Raw genomic sequence first — 24,151 nt, 5'->3', positions numbered from 1 at the left:
AGTCATCTGAGCTTATAAAATAAAAACTAATTCTAGCCGGGCGTGGTGGCGCACGCTTGTAATCCCAGCATTCGGGAGTCTGAGACCGGAGGATCGCGGTTCGCAGACAGTCTCAGCTACTTAGTGAGGCCTTCCGCAACTCAGTGAGACCCGGTTTCAAAATAAAGAATAAAAAATATGGCAGAGGGTGTAGCTCAGAGGTCGAATACCCCTGGGCTCCATCCCTAAATCCGCAAAAAAAAAAAAAAAAAAAAAAAAAACTAATTCTACAAATGGTTTCCTGGGGCATGATGGTCTACAGATGTTCCAATGCTCTTGGTTCTAAGGTCCTGGACCTAGGAACCCTAACTATTGGGGATATAGGACCAAAAATAAGCCCTTGATTCAGTGCACATACTCCAAGATGAAGAGCTAGGCTCTAACTTTCAAGGAGTGTTCTCTGAGAAGGTCACAGAGCACAGCCCTTGGTCCATGGCCCTGTTCACCTAGACCAGCTCCTCCTAGGTGATGGGCTACATAGTGAATCCTGTGGCCACTGCAGTATCTCCTCTGCATCAGAACTGGTTCTTTGTTTGAGGGCTACTCCATTCATAAAGCGGGCTGGAGCATAGATAGTAGAGTGTGCCTCTGAAGCCTTCTATGAAAGTGTTAACTCATAACCTTGTTTAGATAGTTCTAGTAAGGACTGTTTCCTGGTGGTAACGTTCAGCAGAGACTAGAGAAACCTCGGTGAGCTGAATCTTATTCTGCTAGATGCCCGCCTCTGTCTTACCTTCATGACTGCTCATGGGCTCCTGAGGACCGCAGTCACCAAGAAGAAACTTTGACTGACACCTGCAGGTTTAATCATCTTGTCTACCTGGTGGTCTAGTTCCCTCTGTAAAAGAGCCTCGGTGAGCATCACCTCAAGACAGAGCTGCATCGATGGCGCCCACACCCACTGGTCCCACGTCTCTCTTACCCCCACCTTCTGTTCCTCATTCCTTCGATTTGTTTCCATTCAGGGACCTGTCAAATCAGCCGAGTGATTCCCGGCTAAGCCTTTCCCACCCGGGTCCACCCGTTCTTCCATACAAAATAGACAGTCAAGTGCGGGACCAACTTAATGTTGAATCAGACGAAATTTTGTATTGTTTACAATGATTTCATCTTCTTTCATGGGATTTAAGTAGCATTGTATGCCTTTGAAAGAGAGAAGTAGCTAGCTACTCTAGCTGATGGTTTTAAATTGACTGACCCCCGACTGAGGCCGCTGGGGTTTCTCACTCTCAATTCCGCCGTGATTGCCTTGTGCTGATTACCGATGCCTGTATCTCCTCCTAGCAACTACCTATCAAGGTTTTTCAGACCACGGTTCACACATCTTGTTTTTATTTCAACACAGAGGAGCCATCCTCAACACAATGCCATTTCAATTTCAAGGTCCACATCCTCCCCTGGGTGCCCTTCTCTGGATGACCACTGCCATCCTGTCTGCTTGCCTCCCTCTCACACAGTTTCTGTGCTGGCTGTTGCAGGAAAACAATGCTAGACCCCCACCCCCACCCCGACAGCATCTGCTGAAGGAACAAAGTTATTCAACAAGCTGCAAAAACATCAGATAGAGACAGGTGTAGTAGATTACACTCTTGTAATCCCAGTATTTGGGAGGCTGAGACAGGAGGATGGTGGCACAGCCAGCCTCAGCTACTTAGTGAGGCCCTCCGCAACTTAGTGAAACCCTATTTAAAAAATAAAGAAAAAAAAAATAGAGCTGGGGCATAGCTCGGAGGTAGAATGTCACTGGGTTCAACCCCCAGTACCACAAAATAAATAAATAAATAAATAAACCTTTTGTGGATCCAGGACTAGACTTAAGCATCCCTCTATTATTCTATCACTCAGGTTCACACCGTTACGGTTTGGGGTGAAGGCCACCATTTGGGGAAACTGTCACCGAGGACCCTAATTAGGCCCCCAGAAGTTATTTCCCATAACCGCGGGTTCTTGTCCCGACTCAGGACAGATGTACACTAGTCAGGACTCTTGCTGAAGATTTAAAGGATCTTCTATCTATTAAAAAGATAGAAATACAGAAGACAGGTACAGCCTCATGCTACCCAGGGATAGCACGAGGGGGTGCCCCGAACGAAGTCACCGACCCACAAAACCCGGAACAGCTTTCAGAGACACAACATCCTCCATCTTGTTCTACGGAATTCTGTGACATAGGTAAGGTCCCCTTAATTTCCCAGCCTAACTGGTGGTTTAAGCCCAGGTTTCTCCAAAGGTCGATTCCCTCCTCCCATCCTCTTAACTGGATATCAGTTATTATGTAAACCTGTCCTTAGAATCTGAAGGCTCTAGCTCTGACTCCCTATAAACTTGCTAATTACTTTTAGCTAGGGTAATTTGCATTTTATCAGCTGCCCGATTCCTGGCAGCAACCAAGTCCTGACTTGCCCTTCCCCCTTACAACTCTGAGCTTCTTCTGTGACCCCATTTTTGAAATGTATTGATTAATAAGCAGAGCTTTCTCAAATCTTCCTAGGCCATTCCCAATCCTGGTGCAACACCACCCGGGACCTCCAGGCCTAGGAGGAGAGCCAGAATCGCGAACTCCAACAGGAAGTCTGTGAACTGGTCAGTCAACCCATGGTCTCCGTTTCAACAAAGTCACAGTCATGTCAATCTGAAGATAAGTCTCTTCCCAGAATGTCACTCCAGGGCCTTTCTGAGATGCGCTGACAGTCTGGTTCTGCCACGTCCTACTTGAGTGATAGTTACTCAGTCTCTCTTGCGAGTCTCTTTCCTGAGCTGGCATAGGAAAAGATCCATTTGCACTTTACTGGGTTGTGGTGAGAACTGGTGCACAGGCATGCCTGTGGGTTGGCACAGGGCCTGGTCTCTGGCTGCCATTAAGCAGTGAGCATTGTTATTATTATAATTCCATGAATGCTATTTATCCTGTTGCACTTTGCCGCCCATGCAGGCCATCCCTGCAGCTCCGTAGATGTTCCCTGTCCACCTCTCCCGGCCATGTTCCTCCGACTCCTGCCTACAGCTGCATAGTAGCTTTGCTTTGTTACTTCTTGCAGTGAGGTTATAGTACTCGGGCTGGCAAGTTTTAAAATGCCCCTCCAGCTGGGCCTGGTGGCACACGCTGGTAATCCCAGCATCTGGGAGGCTAAGACAGGAGGATTGCATTTCGAGGACAGCCTCACTACTTAGTGAGGCCCTTTGCAACTCAGTGAAACCCTGCTTCAAAATAAAGAATAAAATATAACACTGGGAGTGTAGCTTGGAGGTAGAATGATCCTGGGTTCCATCCCCAGCACCGCAAAAAGAAAGAAGAAAGAAAGAAAGAAAAGAAAGAAAGGAAGAAAGAAAGAAAGAAAGAAAGAAAGAAAGAAAGAAAGAAAGGAAGGAAGGAAGGAAGGAAGGAAAGTAAGCAGGGCTGGAGGTAGAGCTTGGAGGTGGCATGCCCCTGGGTTCCATCCCCAGTACTGCAAAGTAAAATAAAATAAAATACCCCTCCAATTTTTCTCTTTGAATGCCATGCCATCCTTTTTGCTATTGGCTTGGTGATTTTTAAAAAATTGCAAACGAACTTCCAGCATATGACCTTTTCCAGCAAAACCCCTGACATAAGACACCCACCCCCCTTACAGGACTAGAAAACCAGCATCCATTCATACTGACTTGCCTGTGTGTTCTCACCAATTGAAGGAGCGTTTCCTGTCCCCAAATTGGGATGGCACAGAAAGCACATAACCTGACAACAGGCGCCACACTGCGCAGATGGACGGCCTAGGAATGGGTTGGCCTCTCTTGCTAGCAACAACAACAAAAAATGCATTCCACCTCTCAGTGTGCACTAAACTTTTACATTTCAGAACAGGTTTCATAAGAATGAGCTAGCCTGGCAGTTCCTGCCAGTGGGTTCAAGAGGCAATTTTGATTTCATGTCAATTAAACATTGATACTAATTAAAATTTCAAGGGGTTGGACTATTAAAAAACCTGGCACCAAGGGTGATTCAAAAGTTATCTTCAAGCCGGGCATGGTGGCGCACGCTTGTGATCCCAGCATTTGGGAGGCTCAGACAGGAGGATGGAGGTTCACGGACAGCCTCGGCTACTGCCTAGTGAGGCCCTTTGCAATTCAGTGAGACCCCATTTCAACATAAAGAATAAAAACAATATAGGGCTGGAGGTATAGCACAGAGGTAGAATGCCCCTGGGCTCCATCCCCAGTACTGAAAAAAACAAAGTTATCTTCAGGGCTCAAATCAGGACATACTTACTCTCCCAACCCCCTGTTCCTGGAAATCTTCAGCTGACTCTGCTGCCCCAGGAACTGGCTACAAGTTCCTTGACCAGTTTCCAAGACCCTCCAGGACGAAAGTAACTTGAACGATGGTAAAGCTCTCAAGGATTTTATATTTCCTATGAATCTCTAGATCCAGAGCTACTGACAATTGAACAAAGGACAAACCTGGAGTGCTGTGCGAGCCGTATGCTCTGTTGCTATGACTCCAGGCCTCCCAGTAGCGGCCAGTGCTTAATGAGGCCAAAGAACAGAACTAGCCTGGAGCGACCATGGGAGGGCCCTGGCCCTGGGCTGGCTCCTCCGGCGTTCTTTTTCTGTTTTCACTTTCCTTCCCAAAGGACCTTTAAGTAACCACGGAAGTGAATCAGACAGACTCAGGCAGGGCTCAAAGAGGCGGATGTGGTGTGGCTCCGGGGAGAAGGCCTTAAGGCTGAGGTGCATTTTGTGTGTGTGTGTGTGTTGGGGGGGGGGATGTTCTGGGGATGGAACCCAGGGGCATTCGACCTCCAAGCTACACCCCCTGCCCTGTTTTTTAGTCTTTGTTTTTTTTTTTTTTTTTTTTTTTTTTTTTGACATTTTCTTTTTTTTTAAAATTAGTATATATATATTTTTTATTGGTGCACTGTAATCATACATCATAGTGGGATACAAACTTTTGTAGACAAACATGCACACATCGCCCAGTCAGCCCCCACCCGATCCCCACCCCATTCTCTCCCTATCCCTCCCTCCCATGCTTGGCTTAGTGATTGACATCTAGTATTATAGCAATTTATCAAAAATTAAAAATGATAATCTCACATAACAGTTTCATTTGTCTGATACCAAGCTTTTGATGACTTAAAGATAACATTTCAATATTTCTTTTTGCTTTCTTTCTTACCAGAGAAGCTTTTTTTTTTTCTATTTTTTAGGTGGAACTATCATATATTTATATATTTATTTTTCAGGAAAAAAAATTTATCCTAATATGGAATATGGACTCTAGGTACCCACAACAATCTTGAAAAAGAACAAAGCTAGAAGATATATATTTTCTGATTTCAAACCATATAAAGCTACAATAATTGAAACAGTGTAGTACTATTCTAAAGGCAGATATATAAACCATTGGTGTTAAATAAAAGCCTAGAGCTAAATTCTTCCCTATATTGCCAAGTTATTTTTGACAAGGTTTCCACGAACATTTGGTGGTAGAAATAATAATCTTTTGACTAAATATTGTTGAAAAATAATAATTACATGGAAAAGAATAAAATTGGACCCTTACCTAATCCCATATACAAATATTAACTCAAAATAGATAAAAGACCTAAATATAAATCTTAAGACTATAAACTTTTAGGAGAAAATCTGGGTCATAAAACCTCACAACATTGAAATTGGCAGTGATTTTTTGGTTATGATTTCAATGGCACAGGCAACAGAAGAGTATACAAACTCCCTAAAAAATAAAAAAAAATATTGTATATCCAAAGACAATGTAAACAGAGTTAAAAGTTACTAATAGAATGGGATAAAATATTTCCAAATGCTATATCTGAAGGTATATTAATATTCCAACTAGGAATCCTAAAAATTAACAACAATAAAGGCAAACAGTACAATTTAGAGATAGGTAAAAGACTAACATAAATAATGAATTTCCACAGGTAACCAATCTTAGTTGTCTGTTGGACGGAAAATCTTGTTTCTCTAGTTCTGATGTGTGTTACCTATTTCTTCTTTGTAGTTAATCTCTTTGAGTATTTTCTCTAGCGCTGGTTTTGAAGACATAAATTAGTTCAGTTTCTGTTTGTCATGGAAGTTTCTTATTTTTCCATCTAATTTGATAGAAAGTTTTGCTGGGTAGGAAATTTTTGGCTGGAAGTTGTTTTCTTTCAGAATTGGGAATATGTTACTCCAAGCCCTTCTGGCTCTCATAACTTGATTTGGGAAGTCTGGAGTGATTCTAATTGGTTTGCCTCTGAATGTCACTTGGCCCTTTGCTTTTGTTGCCTTTAAGATTCTCTGCTTGGCTTCCACATTGGTCATTTTGACAATTATGTGGCGTGGGGATCCTCTTCTCCGATCCTGTCTAAAGGGAGTTCTATAAGTTTCCTGGACCTGTGTATCAACCTCTTGCTCTATGTCTGGAAAATTTTCTGCTATTACTTCCTTGAAGAGATTGTTGATCCCTTTGGTATCACTTTCTTTTCCCTCCTCTATTCCAATTATTCTTACGTTAGCTCTCTTAAAATGGGCCCATATTTCTTCAATATCAGATTCCTGCTGTCGGATATTTTTTTCTAGATTAGAAACTATGCGTTCATTTTTGGAATGATCATCTTCTAAGAGCGAGATTCTGTTCTCCATGTGTTCTAATCGGTTGTTTGTGCTTTGAATTGAGGCCTTTACTTCATTAATTGCATCCTTTATCTCTTTTTGGCTCTCTCTGAGTTCTTTTCGAAGCACCTCTATTATTTCTACAGTTATTTTCCTGATTTGCTCTTCTAGAAATCTCTGATTTTCTGTTTTATCGGGTTCTGATGTTGTGGGGTTGTGGGCATTCATTGCTCCAGTATTATTCCTCTTTCCCATGATTTCCGATGTTTGTGCCTTCTCTGGGTTCTTCCCTTGGGTCACTATGACTTCACTTAAGGTGCTCTGGATATCGAGTCAGTAGTATCTCAGACCCCACTACTCCTTTACTGGGTTGTATCACAGAGTCTCCGACCCAGAGAGTCGATAGAGGCTGCTTTAGACTGTGGGGGGTGCCAGGTTGCACGTTCTCCTATAGTGTGATATCTCTGCCACCGCCACTCCCACACTGGGTCAAGTCCCAGTGAGTACAGTGCTGGGATTTCTCCTCTGTGGCCCGCAATTTGACTCACTGTTCTTGAGTACGCAGATGTAGCTGTCCTGGTCTCGCTGGATTCGCTGCTGCCGCCGCCGGTGGCAATATGGCGCCGCTGCTATGCCCTCGGCTGTGGGGCTGGCGTTTTTCTTCTTGGTGATTTCCACTCTGAATCCCTGCAGCGTGTGCTGAGCTCGGCCACTGGGAGCTTAAGATGCTCTCTGCGCTGAGAAATCCCGCCTGGCTGTTCCGCAGCGGCTCACCTCAGCTTGCTGTGGCTGTCCCGTGAATTCGCCGGTGCCGCTGGCAGTATGGTGCTGCTGCCGCGTCCTCGGGCGTGAGGATCTCCTCTGTGGCTCTGTTCTCAGTCGGCTCTTTCTCTGGAGCCTGGTGATTTTTTTTGTTTGTTTGTTTCTCTGGTGATGTTGTTTTCTGGCTTTGAAAGGCGCTGATTTTGTGGTAATGGAGATTTGTTGTTAGCGGGGCTCTTAAGCCCTACTTCTCTCGGTCGCCATCTTCCCGGAAGTCCTCTTAGTCTTTGTTTTGAAACCGGGTCTCACTGATTTGCAGAGGCCCTCACTAAGTAGCTGAGGCTGTCCGCGAACCATGATCCTCTGGTCTCAGCCTCCCGAATGCTGGGATGACAAATCTGCGCCACCACGCCCAGCTCTGAGGTGCATTTTTAATTGTGAAACTTCAGCCATTCGAGAATGTTCCTCTGCCCTTGGTAAGCCAAGAAAGCCTTAGAGGCACGAGGCCCTTGCTACCCGCTTCCCCTATTCCTAAGGCTCAGTGTGTTTAGGGAACAAAACAGTTTCAAAGGATGTTTCTATTTACATTTTCAATGCAAATAAATAGAGTGGGGAAAACGTGCTTTGTGATCTGGGAGAAGGACGGTATTTTTAGGTTCCCTCCTAGCACCCACAGTAAATTTGAAGAATAACAAAACCCGTGAGGAACCAATACTTTCAAAGTAAAGGGGAGCCCGGCTGTGACGAGTACACCCGCAATCCCAGTTTTGGGGAGGCTGAGACGGGAGGATTGCAGGTTTGAGGGTAGTCTTGCAACCTAGTGAGACGCTTAGCAACTTTACAAGACCCTGGTTTTAAAATAAAAAATAATAAAGCTGAGGGTGTATCTCAGAGGTAGAATCCCTTGATTCAATCACCAGTACTGCAAATAATAATAGTAATAATAATAATAATAATAATAATAACTTTTTAAATTAAAAAGGGGTTAAACTATGTTCAGGCATGTAACATGTTTTACACATTATATAAGATGTGTAACATGTTTTACAAGAACTGAAAATGTGGTATGGATTTAATGTTTTTACCGCCTACCACGAATACAGGAGCAGCTTTGTTTTTGGCTTCCGAGGAAACATCATCCAGAACCTGCCTCTGCTCGTATGAGTATACACTTGACTGATTTTGTCACTCAACAAATAATATCACATTCTAGCTTAGACAACTATTGCACTTTATGAAGCATGAAGACCTGAAAACCAGCACAGCAGGACCCCAAGTTGCTCCTGCGCCCCCAGGGCCCTGCGTCTTGAAGGCCACACTAACACGCCCCTGAACAGAAAACAGGCTCCGTGGGTCAGATGCCACCAGGTCCGACTGTCATCGCCCTGTGTTCACCTCCGCAGGCGATCTCCACACATTCACAGAGAAAGTACTTCGTGTTGCTGCTGTTTATTAAGTGTGATTTCCATAGAATAAGACACTTTCAAGTGTGTAGTTTAATGAATGACAAACTTAGATAGTCGTGTAACTACAACCATAAACAAAATTCCATCCCATAAAAAGTCCCCTGCGCCCCCTTTGGAGCCCATCTCCTCCCCTAAACTCTAGGTCCTGCCAACCACTAAGTTGCTTCCTCTTCCTGTCATCTTATTTATGGAGATTAAAGGTTTCACTTTATAAGGTGAGAAAACCCAAAACCCAGCACAACAGGGGCCTCAAGTTGCTTTTGTAGCAAGATTTATCAGTGAAAATACGTGGTCTGGCTACCTTCACCCAGCAAAATCCTTTTACCAGCCATCCCAGTTGTATGTATCAGCACCCCACTCCGTTTCATTGCTGACTAGGATTCCATTTATGGGTCCATCGCAGTTTATCAGTTCACTAGTTGAGAGCCATTTGGATTGTTTCTAACTCTAGGTGATTATGAATAAAGTCAGTATAGAGCCGGGCGTGGTGGCGCACGCTTGTAATCCCCGCGCTTGGGAGGCTGAGACAGGAGGATCACACACAGGTTCAAAGCCTCAGCTACTTAGTGAGGCTCTCAACAACTTAGTGAGACCCTGTTTCCAAATAAAGTATAAAATAGGTCTGGGAGTATAGCCCGGAGGTATAAAGCCTCTGGGTTCCACTCCCAGTACCATCAAAATAAATAAATAAATAATAAATAAATAAAGTCACTATAAAAATGTTATTAGAAGCCGGGTGTGGTGGCGTATACTTGTAATCCCAGTATAATTTGGGAGGCTGAGACAGGAATATCACAGTTCAAGCACAACCTCAGCTACTTAGGCCCTTTGTGAATCAGTAAGACCCTATTTCAAAATAAAGAATAAAAAAATAGGGGTGGGGGTGTAGCTCGAAGGTAGAATGCCCCAGGGGACCATACCCAGGACCGCAAAAATTACTATTATTAGTTATTATAACTATTATAATTAATAATATTATTATTTCCTTCCTTTCCCTGCATACTGAGGAGTGTGATTCCTGGATTGTTTAAGTGTATTTTAACGTATAAGAAACTTCCAAGGAGCTTTGACGAGTGGACGTACCATCCCCACCGGCATATGTGATCCTTCCTGTTGCTTTGACCTGGTCAGTCAGCACTCGATGCTGTCAGGTTCCTTGATTTGAGCCATTTTAACAATTTATGAACGTTTGAGCTAGGCTGGGCCATCAAGTGAAGCTCTCTGCTAGCTACATGTGCTGGGCTGAATCCTGTCCTTTCAAAATTCACATTTGCCAGGAGCCTCAGAACGTGACCTTATTTGGAGTTAGGCCTTTTGCACACACAAAGAAGTTCAGATGACAGGATGCTGGACTCAAGTGGGCCTGATCTCTAATGCCTGGTACCTTACGAGAAGACAAGACAGGGCAACACCAATGAGAGCACTGTGTGCCGCTGAAGGCAGACACTGAGCTGTGCTGTCTGAAGCCCAGACAGGGAACGGATCTTCTTTGGAGCCTCCGCAGGAAGCACGGCCCTGACCACATCTTGGTGTGTCTGACTTTTCCTATCCAAAGCTGTGAAAGAAGAAATTACTGTCCACAGGTCAATCAGTTTGCGGTCATTTGCTATGCTCATCCTAGATAGACCATTAAGTTCTGTACATCGTGGATAGAATGCAACAATACAAAGAAGTTTGTAGTTATATTTGACTTGTATAAAGCTCTCTGAGGACAAAAGCCTAGTAACTATTTGTGTGAAATTAGTTCTAGCCAGACGTGGTTGGCGCATGCTTGTAATCCCTGCATTCGGGAGGCTGAGACCAGAGGATAGCGGTTCGCAGACAGCCTCAGCTACTTAGTGAGGCTCTTTGCAACTCAGTGAGACCCAGTTTCAAAATAAAGAATAAAAAATAGGGCTTTGGGTATAGCTCAGAGGTCGAATGCCCCTGGGTTCCATCCCCAGACCCACAAAAAGAAAATTAGTTCTAGTAAGTACAAATATGTCATCAGAAGCCTAAATTACTACTATGCATACAGGTCTTGGGCCAGGCCTTTGAATAGTCTGTAATTCAGTGACTTACTCATTGGGTTGAACCTTATCCAGCCTTATTATATACCACAACATACGATCAGCTCAGAACCAGAATCCCAGGGGCTCCTACCTAAGGCTACTGAGTAAATGAGACACACATTTTGCTGAATGCTCTATGAGAGATTAAGAGATGGACTTTCTTGAAGTTATCTGTGGCACAAGTGTACTGGAACACAACTTTAAAGTTTTTTTTTTTTTTTAGTTTTTCTCCTGTTTCATTTTGTTTTATTGGTGCACTGTAATTGTAAGTCATGATGAGGCTCAGGGCGTTAGAGGCACACATGCTCTCAGCGAGCCCTGCATCCTCCTCCAACTCCCATGACACCCCATCCCCATCACACCTCCTCGTGCTAGACACTGTGATCACCACTGATAAATTTGTGTCTGTCCATTGATGTGTTTCCTTCCCCCCTCCTACCTCCCTCTGTCAGGTTCCCCTCCCTCACTCCACTAAGGGTTCTCCCCTTGGTCCAGAGTCCCTCCTGTATCCCAAATTCTCCCTAGCTCCCACCTATGAGGGAAACACATCTGACCTTTCACTTTTTGCGACTTAATTATCTCACTTAGCATAACATTCCCCAGTTCCAGCCATCTCCTTGCAAATACCACACTCGTGTTCTTCTTTATGGCTGAGTAGAATTCCATTGTGTGTGATTGTGTGTGTGTGTGTGCATGTGTGTGTGTGTGTGTGTGTGTGTGTGTGTGTGTATACATATCATCATCATTATCATCATTTTGGAAACCATTTACCTGTTGACGGACACCTGCGTTGGTTCCATAGTTTGGCAATTATGAATTGTGCTGCAGTAAACGTAGATATGCATTACTATGGGTGTCTGGTTTCAGTCCTTTTGGGTAGATTGCCAGGAGAGGTATAGCTGGGTCATATAGTAGGCTTTTATTGTTTTTTCTCTTCCTATAATGGAGTCTAGTTCTAAAAATGAGATGTGTGGTAGAGCCAGCACTGGTTATTTCATAAGGAATGAATCTTATTCCAGTTTTATCACAAAGCCCTTTTAGCCTTTGAATAAGGTAAGTCAGCCTTCAAATCACTATTATACTTCCCTGGCATCTATAAAAGGCAGACAGACCTTTCCACCACACTCTGACCCAAAACCAGGAGGGGAAAATGTGCATTCTTTTATTATTATTCTATTATTCAGAAACGCACCACTAGCTTAATTATCATTCTACTAAATCGGTAATCTAAAATAAAAGTGTGACTGGGCGTGGTGGAGCACGCTTGTGATCCTAGCATTGAAGGCTGAGACAGGAGGATCTGGGTTCGCGGACAGCCTCAGCTACTTAGTGAGGCCCTTTGCAACTCACTGAGATCCCGTTTCAAAATAAAGAATAACAAATGGGGCTGGGGGTAGCTCGGTGGTAGAATGCCCCTGGATTCCATCCCCAGTACTGCAAAAAAAAAAAAAATAAATAAATAAAACAAAATAAAATAAAGATGTAGTCACAGCCAGTAAGAGGGTATGCTAGCGCTGCTATAACTTGCACCTAGACAGAAATCAAGACTGTGGACCAGGTGCAGATGTGTGCGCAGGAATCCCATCATCGGACATTTCAAATCATTCATCTGTAGTACTTGTTTCTTTATACTTTTATTGAATGAAGTACAGTCTCACATCACAATGTGATAGTGACGGTGACTTACATGCACACAGCACTTGGTGGGCTTCCCCGCTCCCTCTCCATCCCCCTGTTCCCCATCCAGGGTACCCAGATTGACACTGGTGTACCTACACGTGTGCAATGTCAATGGACGTGATTCCTTCATTGGCCCTGCCTCTCCCTCCTCCTTTCCCCTCAACCACCGCCTCCCTGGCTCTACTGGAGTTTCTCTTCCATTATGGAGAGTCTCTCCAGTATCCCCACTACTCCCTCGCTTCTGCGAATGAGAGAAAACATATGACCCTTCACTGTCTGTGACCGGCTAGTCTCCCCTAGCATAATGTTCCCCATGTCCATCCATTTTCCTACAAATGACGTAATTTTGTCCTTCGTTATTGCTGAGTAGAATTCTATTGTTAGTATAGCCCATCATTCTGTGACACGTTCCTCTGTTGATGGACACCTAGATTGGCTCCATAATTTGGCCATTGTGAACTGTGCTACTATGAACATGGACGTGCACATATTACTATAATTCTCTGATCTCAGTCGCTTTGGAAAGATACCCAGGGAATTGAAGCTCTTATACACTGTTGGTCGGGTTGCAAATGAGTGCAGCTGCTATGGAGATCACTGTGGAGATCCTTCAGGAAATTGGGAATGGATCCACTATATGATTCAGCAATACCACTCCTATGTACTATTTAAACTTGATCTATATTGCAAACCCACCAGTTGATTTCCAGTTGTTAAATGAAAATCTAGGAGGTGACTGATACTCCACTGAACCCCTTAGGATTCTCTGTCATGAACAGTTAACAGCTAGCTGCACCGTGCCAATTTTGCAGGGGTAGCTGTACAATTATGACTTCCATCAAAGATTGCAGAGCGAGAGAGATTGACAGCTAAACAGAGTCCTACACTATTTGGTGACCCATAAAAAAGGCCTGTCTTCACAACTCCTGCTCTCTGATAAGCATAAGTTGTTCTTGAGTGTTTTGAGAGAACACAGAATCGTCCTATTTAGGGAGACAAGGACTTATAAGATTGGACCATCTTGTCCCAAGATTAAACAATTTCAAAGGCCAGGGCTTTGGGAACTTAGAACAAGCTGTGCGATTTCGTTGTCTTTGGGTCTGGCTCACTATAGAAACCAGCCTCTCCCCCATCCGCATCCCACGTGTTGAAAACCCTAAACTCAAGTTAACTACAAAGAAAAGGCTGTGTGGCACCGTGCCCAAATGCCCTTTGGAATGGTTAGACCCGATTAGCAGGCAGCCATGGCTGGAGCTGGGAGTGCTCCTCCAGTAGAAGGTACCTCGCTACAATCAAAATGTTTGCTTCATTTAATTCAATACCAGCTGCAGTATCCAGGAACTTCACAGACCCAGCGCAGCAGACAAGGGGCGCCATACCTTCTCCCGCCAATTAGAGGTTGAAACTTCAGTTGTGACACTCAAGCATCTGCGAGTGCCCATTTCGGAAAGAATTAGAATTCTCTCTCTTTGGGTCGGAATAAGGACTGGGGAGTTGGGTAGATGGACAAATCCTTTCAGCAAAGCTTAAGGTCACTGTTATGACTCCTGGTAAACACGGTTGGGATCATGTTGGTAAATTGTGCACCTGCCCACACTCTCTCGGGCTGAACAGTTTCATTGATTATCAAAGAAAAAAAATAATAATAAAAATTAAAAAATAAAGAAGAAAACCCTTCACTCCAGCCCAGGAAAAGAAGAAACAGGGCCACTAGTAAACCAGAAATGTAGACGACTTCCTAAAAGAGAAATCAGGCCTGTAACACTGGCTGGTAAATCCCTTCCGAAAAACATGGACCAACTAAAGAAGAAGAATATAAAAAGAAAAATTCATCCCGGGGCATTCGGGTGCTCCTCAGAGCAAAGGCTGCGGTGTGTTGTCATCGCGCGACGTGATGAAGAGGTAACGATACCCTTGACACAGAGACAGGGAGGAGACTAAAATCGGGTTTTAACTGCAGCAGTGAGCACTTTACGGTTTCTCAGCATGACTGACCACCCAGAACGGGCACACGGCGGGACGGCTCTGCCTGTGCCGGGCAGCAGCACGCCCTCGGGGGCTCGGGCCTCCCCGCCCCGTCGGGCCCACGCCGGGGTCCGGGCTGGGCAGAGCTGCGCCCCCGCGGGCTCCCTCTCCCTCCATCCTCCAAACCCAGGCAGCGCCCGCCTCCGCCCCCGCTGATTGACAGGCGGCGCAGCCACTGCGAGGCGCCTGGCTTCGGCTCCGCCGCCGCGGCAGCCAATGGGAGCGGGGGGCGGGGCCGGCGGCGCGGGTCAGGTGCTCGGCGCCGAGGCTGCGTGCAGGTGAGGCGCTGCGGGATCGGGGTGCCCTGGCTGCCGCCGCCCCGCTCTGCCTCGGCCTGCCGGCGGGCGCTGGCTCCAGCCCTCGCTCCCACCGCCCCAAGCCGGCGCGTGTTGGCCCGATCTCCGCGAGGGTGAGTCGGGGTGGGCGGCGGGCCTCCCGGGAGCCCGCTCCGGTGGGCCCCCACAGCCATCCCGCATCCCGAGAGCCCGCGGTGGGCCCGAGGCCTGGGGGCCGGGGCTGCGTCGCTCTGCGCCCCTCCTCGGGCTAAGATGGCATCCAGGTGATGCAGAGGCGGCGGCGAGCATCCCCTCCGCTAGACGTCCACCTGCGCCCTCCTTACCGCATCCCATGACTGGAGCCCCTTCCCTCCGGAGTGCCAGGGCACACCCTGACAGCGGCTCCGAGAAAACCCAGACCCAGATCTAGCGATCCCGGGGCTTCGTGCAGCTTTAGTGCATGGACATCAGCGATGGCGCTCGTCCCCACCCCCACCTCGCTGGCGGTCCTAAGTCATCGCGGTGGGGAGGCGGCTGCTGATGCTTCTTGCCAGGCGCACTGCTAGGCTTTAGACAGCGCTTCGCCTTCGCTTTCTGGTTGCTCCGGAGAGCAGCTGTCTCCTGTTTACAGTACTCACTTCATTAATAAGCTAAACTGGCTGAAAAGCCCTGCTTTTTATTAATTATACCACGAGCCTTTCTGGTGTTAGAAAGGCGGGAGGGAAAATTGTGGGAGAGACAAGAAAGGGAAGAACCATCATTCGCAGCCAGATAAACTAGTAAATGTAGTAGCAGTTCCTATCGCAAAGATTTTAGGTTGCTTCCAAAATTAGGGGGCGGGGGGAAGTGCCATTTAAGAGTTTATTTTGTTTTGTTGGTGGTGGTACTGAGGATTGAACCCAGGTACATTCTACCTCTGAGCTACATCCCCCAGATCTATTTTATTATTTTTATTTTGAAACACCAAGTTGCAGAGGGTCTCCCTAAGTTGCTGAGGCTCGCTGCAGACTCATGGAGTGTGCCCTCCATGCCCGGCTTAAGAAATAATTTTAAATTTAATTTTTGAACAGTTGACTTGAGACCCGTACCTAAACCAATTTTAGTTAAGTAATAGCTAGTTACGGTAAAACCCACAGTTAAAAAAACAAGGCGGAATCATTGTCCTAAGCTAATACACATAGTTTACCCAGTTTGTCCTAGGCTAACACATAGTTTACCCAGTTTGTACTTCTGAAAGCAAGGCAAGTATGCCAAGCAGATTTTATTGACCTCTTGCTGTAGTATATTAAGGCAAGTCACGATCTGCTTTTGAGGTTTAAAAATTTCCTCACGACATTCAAACTGGGAAAACGTCAAAAGTTAAATTCAAGAGATTTCTTTGTACAAAGCATGTTTAGAAAAAGTTTCTCATGGGCTTAAAATTACCTTCCCACAAGATAGAGAGGAAAAGAGATCTTTGTTTGATATGCAAACCTGATAATACACAAAAAGGGGGGTGTATTCATTTCGAGTCACCCCCCCCATGCCATTTTGGCATGGGGCTGTATTTCTATTTTCTGTATTTCTGTCTTTCTAATAAACTTCTTTAAATCTTCAAAAAAAATAATACACAAAAAAGCCCCAAAATATAAATATGAATAATTTATCCACAGTGCCTCTTTTGAGTTTTCTTGACTAGAATAAAAGCATTTTAGAAATATATGCAGATTAAGCTGGGCCTGGTAGTGTTTGCTTTTAATTCCTGTACTCAGGAGGCTGAAACAGGAGGATCTCAGGTTTCTGGTCAACCTCAGAAACTAAGTAAGGCTCTCTTGCAACTTGGTGACCCCATTTCAAAATAAAAAAATAAAATAGGGCTGAGGGTGTAACTCAGAGGTAGAATGTCTGGAGTTCGAGCCCCAGAACCAGAAGAAAAGAAAGAAATAGAGAAAGGAATAAAAGTTGATTAAAAACAACAATTTTGTTCCAAAGAAATTTAATTCTGGGAAGTCCTTGTTCTATACCCGTTCCTGATAAGATTAAGTATTCACTAATTGTAACATTAGGAAGTTAAGCATCAAATTCCAGAATTCTGTTTCTATTTATACTTCATTTAGAATCTAATTGTTTAAGCCGGGCGTGGTGGTGCACGCTTGTCATCCCCGCGCTTGGGAGGCGGAGACAGGAGGATCGCGCAGGTTCGAAGCCAGCCGCGCTGGCCTAAGAGACCCTGTTTCCAAATAAAATATAAAATAGGTCTGGGAGTGTAGCCCGGAGGTAGAAGGTTTGCCAGGAACCCCAGTACCACCTAAATAAATAAATAAATATAATCTATTGTTTAGTATGCAAAAGGCTATGATTTGATTATTAATAAATGAATATGGGTTACAGTTCTCAAGTTTGTTTGAAAGTCACAAATTTTATTTCACTTCAAGAAACTAGGTTCCTCTACTTTCCTCTCTTGTTTGTTTGCTAATTTATTTATTTATTTATTTATTGGTGGTACTGGGGATGGAACCCTTCTACCTCTGGGCTGCACTCCCAGACCTATTTTATATTTTATTAGGAAACAGGCTCTCTTAAGCCAGGGAGGCTGGTTTCAAACCTGCACGATCCTCTTGTCTCAGCTTCCCAAGCGGGGGGATTACAAGCGTGTACCACCACGCCCAGCACTTTCTTCTCTTTAATATTACCTTTTACCATGATGGACCACACATAGGGGTTGGCTATGAAAATAAAAGTGTGTGTGGTAGCCGGGTGTGGTGGCGCACACTTGTAATCCCAGCAGTCCAGAGGCTGAGACCAGAGGATCACGGTTCTCAGACAGCCTCAGCTACTTAGTAAGGCTCTTTACAACTCAGTGAGACCCTGTTTTAAAATAAAGAATAAAAAATGGGGTGAGAGGTGTAGCTCAGAGGTCAAATGCCCATGAGTTCCATCTTTAGACCCACAAAAAAGAAAGAAAGAAGATAGAAGTGTGTGTGTCTGTCATTTTTTAAAGCACCATTATTGTATTTGCTAATAATATTTATTTGTTGCTAAATTCCTTTAGTCATTCTGGCCATAATAGAAGATGATGTTCATAAGTACCTGACTATACAAAGGTTTTTGGTCAGAAGTCTGGAGTCAACTTCAACACATTTGTGAAAAGTTGTATGTAGAGCCACGTGTGGTGGCGCACGCTTGTAATCCCAGCATTCGGGAGGCTGAGACAGGAGGATCTCAGTTCGTGGACAGCCTCAGCTACTTAGTGAGGCTCTCTGCAACCTAATGAGACCCCGTTTTAAAGTAAAGAATAAAAACCAGGGCTGGGGGTGTAGCTCGGAGGCAAAAGGCCCCTGGGTTCCATTCCCAGTACTGAAAAAGAAAAAAAAAGTTATATGTAAATTATATTTTAAGATCCTTTTGGGAGGGGACTCATTTAAATAACTCCTCTGAGAAAATTCTTGAAAGGAAAAAAACATGTAAGATGCAACCAAACTTCTTTATTATACACATAGGCCCAGGTCTTTTGCTTAAAACAGAACTCTATAACGTAATTCTTCTAGGCTGTGGGCTGTAATAAAGCCCTCACATCATTTTGGAGGGAAGTGTGCAAAAACCACATTGTTGCCATTAACATCCATGTGTTTATTTTCCAGATTCTCTTCTGCTGAACTAACCTAGGACTTTGAAAATGACCCCCCACGCTCTCTTGCTGTCCTGCGCCCTGGCCCTATTCACCCTTTCCACGACATTATCCCTCCAGCCAGACCAGCAAAAGGTTCTACTAGTTTCATTTGACGGATTCCGCTGGGATTACTTGTATAAATTTCCAACACCCCATTTCCATTATATCATGAAATACGGTGTCCATGTGAAGCAACTGACGAATATTTTTATTACCAAGACCTACCCTAACCATTATACGCTGGTCACTGGGCTCTTTGCAGAGAATCATGGGATAGTGGCCAATGACATGTTTGATCCTACTCTGAACACATCTTTCTCCTTGGATAACATGACGATTTATGATTCCAAGTTTTGGGAAGAAGCAACACCGATATGGATCACAAATCAGAGGGCAGGACACGCTAGTGGTGCGGCCATGTGGCCAGGAACAGATGTAAAGATACATAAGAGCCTTCCTACCCATTACATGCCTTACAACGAGTCGGTCTCATTTGAGGATAGAGTTGCCAAAATCATTGAATGGTTTACATCGAAAGAGCCCATAAATCTGGGTCTTCTCTATTGGGAAGACCCTGATGTCATGAGCCACCACGTGGGACCCGACAGCCCGCTGATGGAGGATGTCCTCGAAGATGTCGACCACAAGTTAGGATATCTCATACAGATGCTGAAAAAGGCAAAGTTGTGGAACGCTGTGAATGTGATCATCACAAGTGATCATGGCATGACCCAGTGTTCTGAGGAAAGGATAATAGAACTCGACCAGTATCTGGATAAAGACCACTACACCCTGATTGACCAATCTCCGGTAGCTGCCATCTTGCCCAAGGAAGGTAAGTCTTCCCTGAGCGCTGCCTCAGCCTAGATCGACATTTGCCCCATGTGTAAGTGAACAGGGATGTTTTCCCTTCTGTATTTTTATAGTATGCTTGCCTGTGTTGGCCACAGGCAAGTTTAAGTCTTAGACTCAGAAAAGACAGCATTTGATTTCTTTCCCTTTGTCCTAGAATATCGAAATTTTATGTTTTTTGTGCATCCATTTGCAGTGGTAAGTTTTAGCTGTTTTGGAATGGCAGAAGCTGATAGAAGTTATAACCTTCCTTCACAAACTGAGATCAGAAAAAAGAGAGGCATAAAAAAATTTGAATATGAGTACAGGAAGCCTTAAAGGCATCTACGACCCGTAATTAGAAGTGCTTAATAGGGAACCAGTGGAGTATAAAAGGAGAAAGAGCTTTTGTCAATCTGAGATTTGTTTTTCTTATTTGCAAGTAGGGAAAGTAATGAGGATGCCTTGAACTTTTTATAAACCTCTGCTGGAGTCCACATGCCAAACCTGTCACCTCAACCTGGGCTCCATTTTAAGATAAGCAAAGGCTTAACACCCCAAGGTCCCAAAATTAGTGGCACAATATAAAAATTGGCCCCCTTTTGTAATTATTTGATCACCACATAGAGTTAGGTATCAAAAGAGAGCAGATTCTGAAAAGCTGCAAGATCTCACAAATGAGGATTCTACCCCTCATGAGAATTCAGAGAATCTTCTAGAAAGGTAAGTGGTAAAGTATGCCTGTGAGCCTACACACGGTTTTCAACGACAGCCATGCATTATTGTTTAAGGAAGTCAATTAACCCATCGACTTCTCTTATGCAATTAGAATGGTGTTCTCATGTTGAGGTACGAGAGGTAGGGATAAAGCCCTAAGAAAGGGATTTGAAAAGCAAGAAAAGGATTGAAGACAGTGCCCAGACATGGCGCGTTTGCGGTTCCGAGGAATGCTTCCGCAAGGCCCCTGGGTACGGGGGACCTTTGCTTTCACAAGCTGCTGTTTTCAGCCATCTTCTCCCAACCCCTACCTTGTACTTATTCTGTCTGAAGACTCTGTCTCTGTGCTCATGATAGCTACCAGAACTACTCTTTGTTTTTCTCTTTGGGTATCGCAATACCTGAGACATCTTACTTAGTGTTACTGGTTGTGTGTGTGTGTGTGTGTGTGTGTGTGTGTGTGTGTGTGTGTGTCTTTAAATTGGAGTATAGAGAATTCTGGTTCTTTGAAATGCCTGCCCCCTCTTCGTTCCATAAGGTGAATGTACTGAGGACAGAAGGGTGACTAGTTATGTCTGTTTCCCCCTCCACTTCCTTTTCTGTCTGGGGTCGACTTCTAAGGTCTGCATTTCCTTGTGTTCCTCAGGGAGTGTGTTGCCCAGGATTGGTTGGTTGTGGTACTGAGAGCCTTGTTGCGAGTCCCTCTCTTCCTTTCTCTTTAGGTAAATTTGATGAAGTCTACGAAGCACTGGATAATGCTCATCCTAATCTTACTGTTTACAAAAAGGAGGAGATTCCAGAGAGATGGCATTACAAACACAACGATCGCATTCAACCAGTCCTAGCGGTGGCTGATGAAGGGTGGTATATTTTACAGAATAAGTCAGATGACTTTCTGTGTGAGTATGTTATAGTATTTCTTCCCATTCTGCACCGTTTCTTGCTAACATGGAGGCTGTGGATAATACAGCAGTTTACTTGCTGAGGTCTTTACTCTGTTACTGACGTGTTGAAGGAACCACATTGTATTAGTATTTATCTAGAAGTGCTTTTTTAGACATTGGTCCTTGATATTTACATAAGAAATGTACAGGGCTGTGGGTGTAGCTCAGTGGTAGAGTGCTTGCCTAGCATGTCGAGGTGCTGGGTTCCAACCCCAGCACCACCAAAACAGAACAAAACAGAACAAAAAAAAAATGTACAAAAAATGAGGTAGACGTAGGTTCCTGTCCTATCATATTTATCGACTAAAAGAATAGCAATTGCATGACGATGCCATTTGTAGTGTATTTGTGACTCACAGTAGCACATGTGTACAGGTACATGATTTCTGGATCCTAAAATATTGTACATTCAGAAAATGAACTGTGAACTGATATTTAACCATACCAGGGAGACTGTTTAAAGAAGGCTTTTAAAGACCACTTCCTTGCCATGAGAATGATTCCCACCTTTCTGTGTTCTTTTCCTGTGTTGTGCAGGGAGCATTTATGTTAGAATCCTGCTCAAAAGAGGACTGCTATCTTTACAGTTTACATAAATTTAAGGGGACCCCCTAGAGTTTTGGTGTTGTGAGCTATAATGACACGATAGATTTGTCACCATTATTTTTGATAGAAAACCTCAATAATACTCATTTCTATTTATTACACTAATTTATTCAACAAATAATTAGATATTGGCTACTGTAGTAATTTTCTGTCCGACCCTAAAGTACCAACGCAGTGTTTTTCAAATTCTTTTCCTTGGCTAGCAGTGTCTAAAGTCTTTGGGAAAGTGTTAGAAATGCACATTCCTGGGCTCAACCCAGACCTACTGAAATATAAACTGTGAGGGTAGGGCTTAGCAATCTGGGTTTCTACAGGCTCCCCAGGAGATCATATACATTGCAGTTTAAGAACCACTGCCCTTAGGTAGCTATTATTAAATATTGTTTATGGACTGGGTGCAGTGGTCCATGCTTGTTATTCCAGATACTTGGGAGGCTAAGGTTGGAGGATCATGATTTCAAGGCCAGCTCCCATCTCAAAAAAATAAAAGGAATAATAACAATTATTATCGGCTACTGAGTCAAGCATTTCTGGTAGAGGCTCACCATGTGAAGCAAAGTCCCTATTCATGAAAAAGGTCTTATGTAAATCATAATGATTTAATTTTAAATATGATTTTCAAATAAGTGTGATAGATAAATATCCTTGCCTTCGTGACTGAGTGTATAGATCTCAACTTCTCATAGAAATGAACACAATAACCATCCAATCAAATACAAATTATATAATGGCAAATTTCTCAATATTATTATCAAGTAGTTAGGTAGATTAGCATAGTACCCTCTTAGATAATTACTACTGATTCATAAATCCGGCAGTGTTTTTACTTGAATAAATTCATAAGGATCATGGCAGTTAGAATAATTTCTTTAGATGGATTTGCCAAGGCAGACTTCAACTTACTTTGAAATGAGTAGCAGTCAGATCATAACTTTCAGAGAAAATGACTTAGGATGAGAAAATGATTTGGGATCTCCTTTTTCTGTACCTGTATTTCTACTGCGCATTTCCCAGTAGCACGTACGAGACCTTGACTCACCGTTACCCTCTCCACCTTTGAAATACAGCCAGTCCTTTGTCTTAGACTGCCGTCTTAGCGCAGTGCCTCCTTTGTCTTGCGCCTGATAGTATGCGAGGCCTACACACCTTTACAATGCAGCTTGGAGTGTGTAGTTTTTTCCTCCTTCAATTTTTGTAGCCCTTGCTTATCTCTATCAGAGGACCTCCTTGAGTTTTTATATGTAGCTACACTAAAGCCCACCATGTTAAGCTGAATCCTGATCTGAGCCCCCAAAGTCAAAATGTTTTGGTCATTCTACCTACAAGTCCTGACCTTGGTTTTTTTGAGTAGTGAGTTGTAGCTGTAATGAAAGGTTTTGTTTTGTTTTGTCTATTTTTCTTTATATATTGTTTTTCCTCTTTTCCTGGGAATTATAAGTTTACCATTTTCACAAGGAAGAGCACCTTTATTTATTAAATAATAAATAATAAATAAATTAAATAATTGGACATAGTAGGCACCAATAAATATTTGCTGAATATTAGTCTCCAGCCACAAAAACAAAACAGTTCGGTCTCATTTTTCCAGTGTGGCTCGGTTTTGCCCTCTGCCTTCCTCCTCTCCCGCTGAAGGTAGAGGGAAAGAGTTGTGAATCATTTGACCTTTCGTTTCCTGGCGTGAATTGTGGGGTTGACAGCGACGGCCATCGCGAGCTTTTAAATTTTAAAGTCAAATCAGATAAAATTTGCTTTGAAGTTCAGATCTTGACCATACGACAATTATTTCCATCGAATGCCATCTGGTTGGCTAACTTACTCCTGCGTTTTCTCTTCACAGTAGGCAACCATGGTTATGATAATGCACTAGCAGAAATGCATCCAATATTTTTAGCCCACGGTCCAGCCTTCAGAAAGAATTTCACAAAAGAAGCCATGAACTCCACAGATCTGTACCCCCTGCTGTGCCACCTCCTCAATCTCACCGCCCTGCCACACAATGGATCATTCAGCAATGTCCAGGACCTGCTCAATTCAGCAACTCCAAAAGCAAGTCCTTATACACAGAGTTCCATATTCCACCCCAATAGGGACCAGCTAGAATATGAGCAGGAGGAGGCATACCCTTATTTCATAGGAATCTCTCTCGGCAGCATCATAGTGATCGTATTTTTTGTCATTTTCCTTAAACATTTAATTCCCAGTCAGGTACCTGCCTTACAGTACATGCAGACTGAAATCGCTCAACCGTTACTACAAGCTTAATGCTTGTTTAAGATGGAATTGCACGTCCAAGTGGAGGTTGCACAATACTGTCAGTGTTTAAGAGTTTCATATTCTGGGCAACCAGTTTCAGACACCTGCGGAGGTCATCAAGCAGTTAACACACACACACACACACACACACACACACACACACACACACACACACCAAAATACTTAACACCTGTAAAAAACGAATGATGTGAGAATATTTCTCCATCTTTCTCTTTAGCTTAAGGGTAGATAAGCT

The 24,151-nt window shown here is 43.9% G+C and overlaps 1 protein-coding gene across 1 annotated transcript; it reads left to right on the top strand.

Moving 5' to 3' along the window:
* Nucleotides 1–18,601: 18,601 nt before the first annotated feature.
* On the top strand, nt 18,602–23,904 carry ENPP5 (ectonucleotide pyrophosphatase/phosphodiesterase family member 5; the record flags this gene model as incomplete). Its single annotated transcript, XM_080700502.1, has 3 exons — nt 18,602–19,379; nt 20,815–20,991; nt 23,480–23,904. Exons 1-3 carry the CDS (start codon nt 18,713–18,715, stop codon nt 23,902–23,904), a joined length of 1,269 nt encoding a protein of 422 aa, XP_080556628.1. The 5' UTR covers nt 18,602–18,712.
* Nucleotides 23,905–24,151: the final 247 nt, after the last annotated feature.

The sequence above is a fragment of the Muscardinus avellanarius genome (genome assembly GCF_963383645.1).
Source record: "Muscardinus avellanarius genome assembly, chromosome: 8".
Taxonomy (NCBI): Eukaryota; Metazoa; Chordata; class Mammalia; order Rodentia; family Gliridae; genus Muscardinus; species Muscardinus avellanarius.
This window is presented reverse-complemented; position numbering and strand designations above follow the sequence as displayed.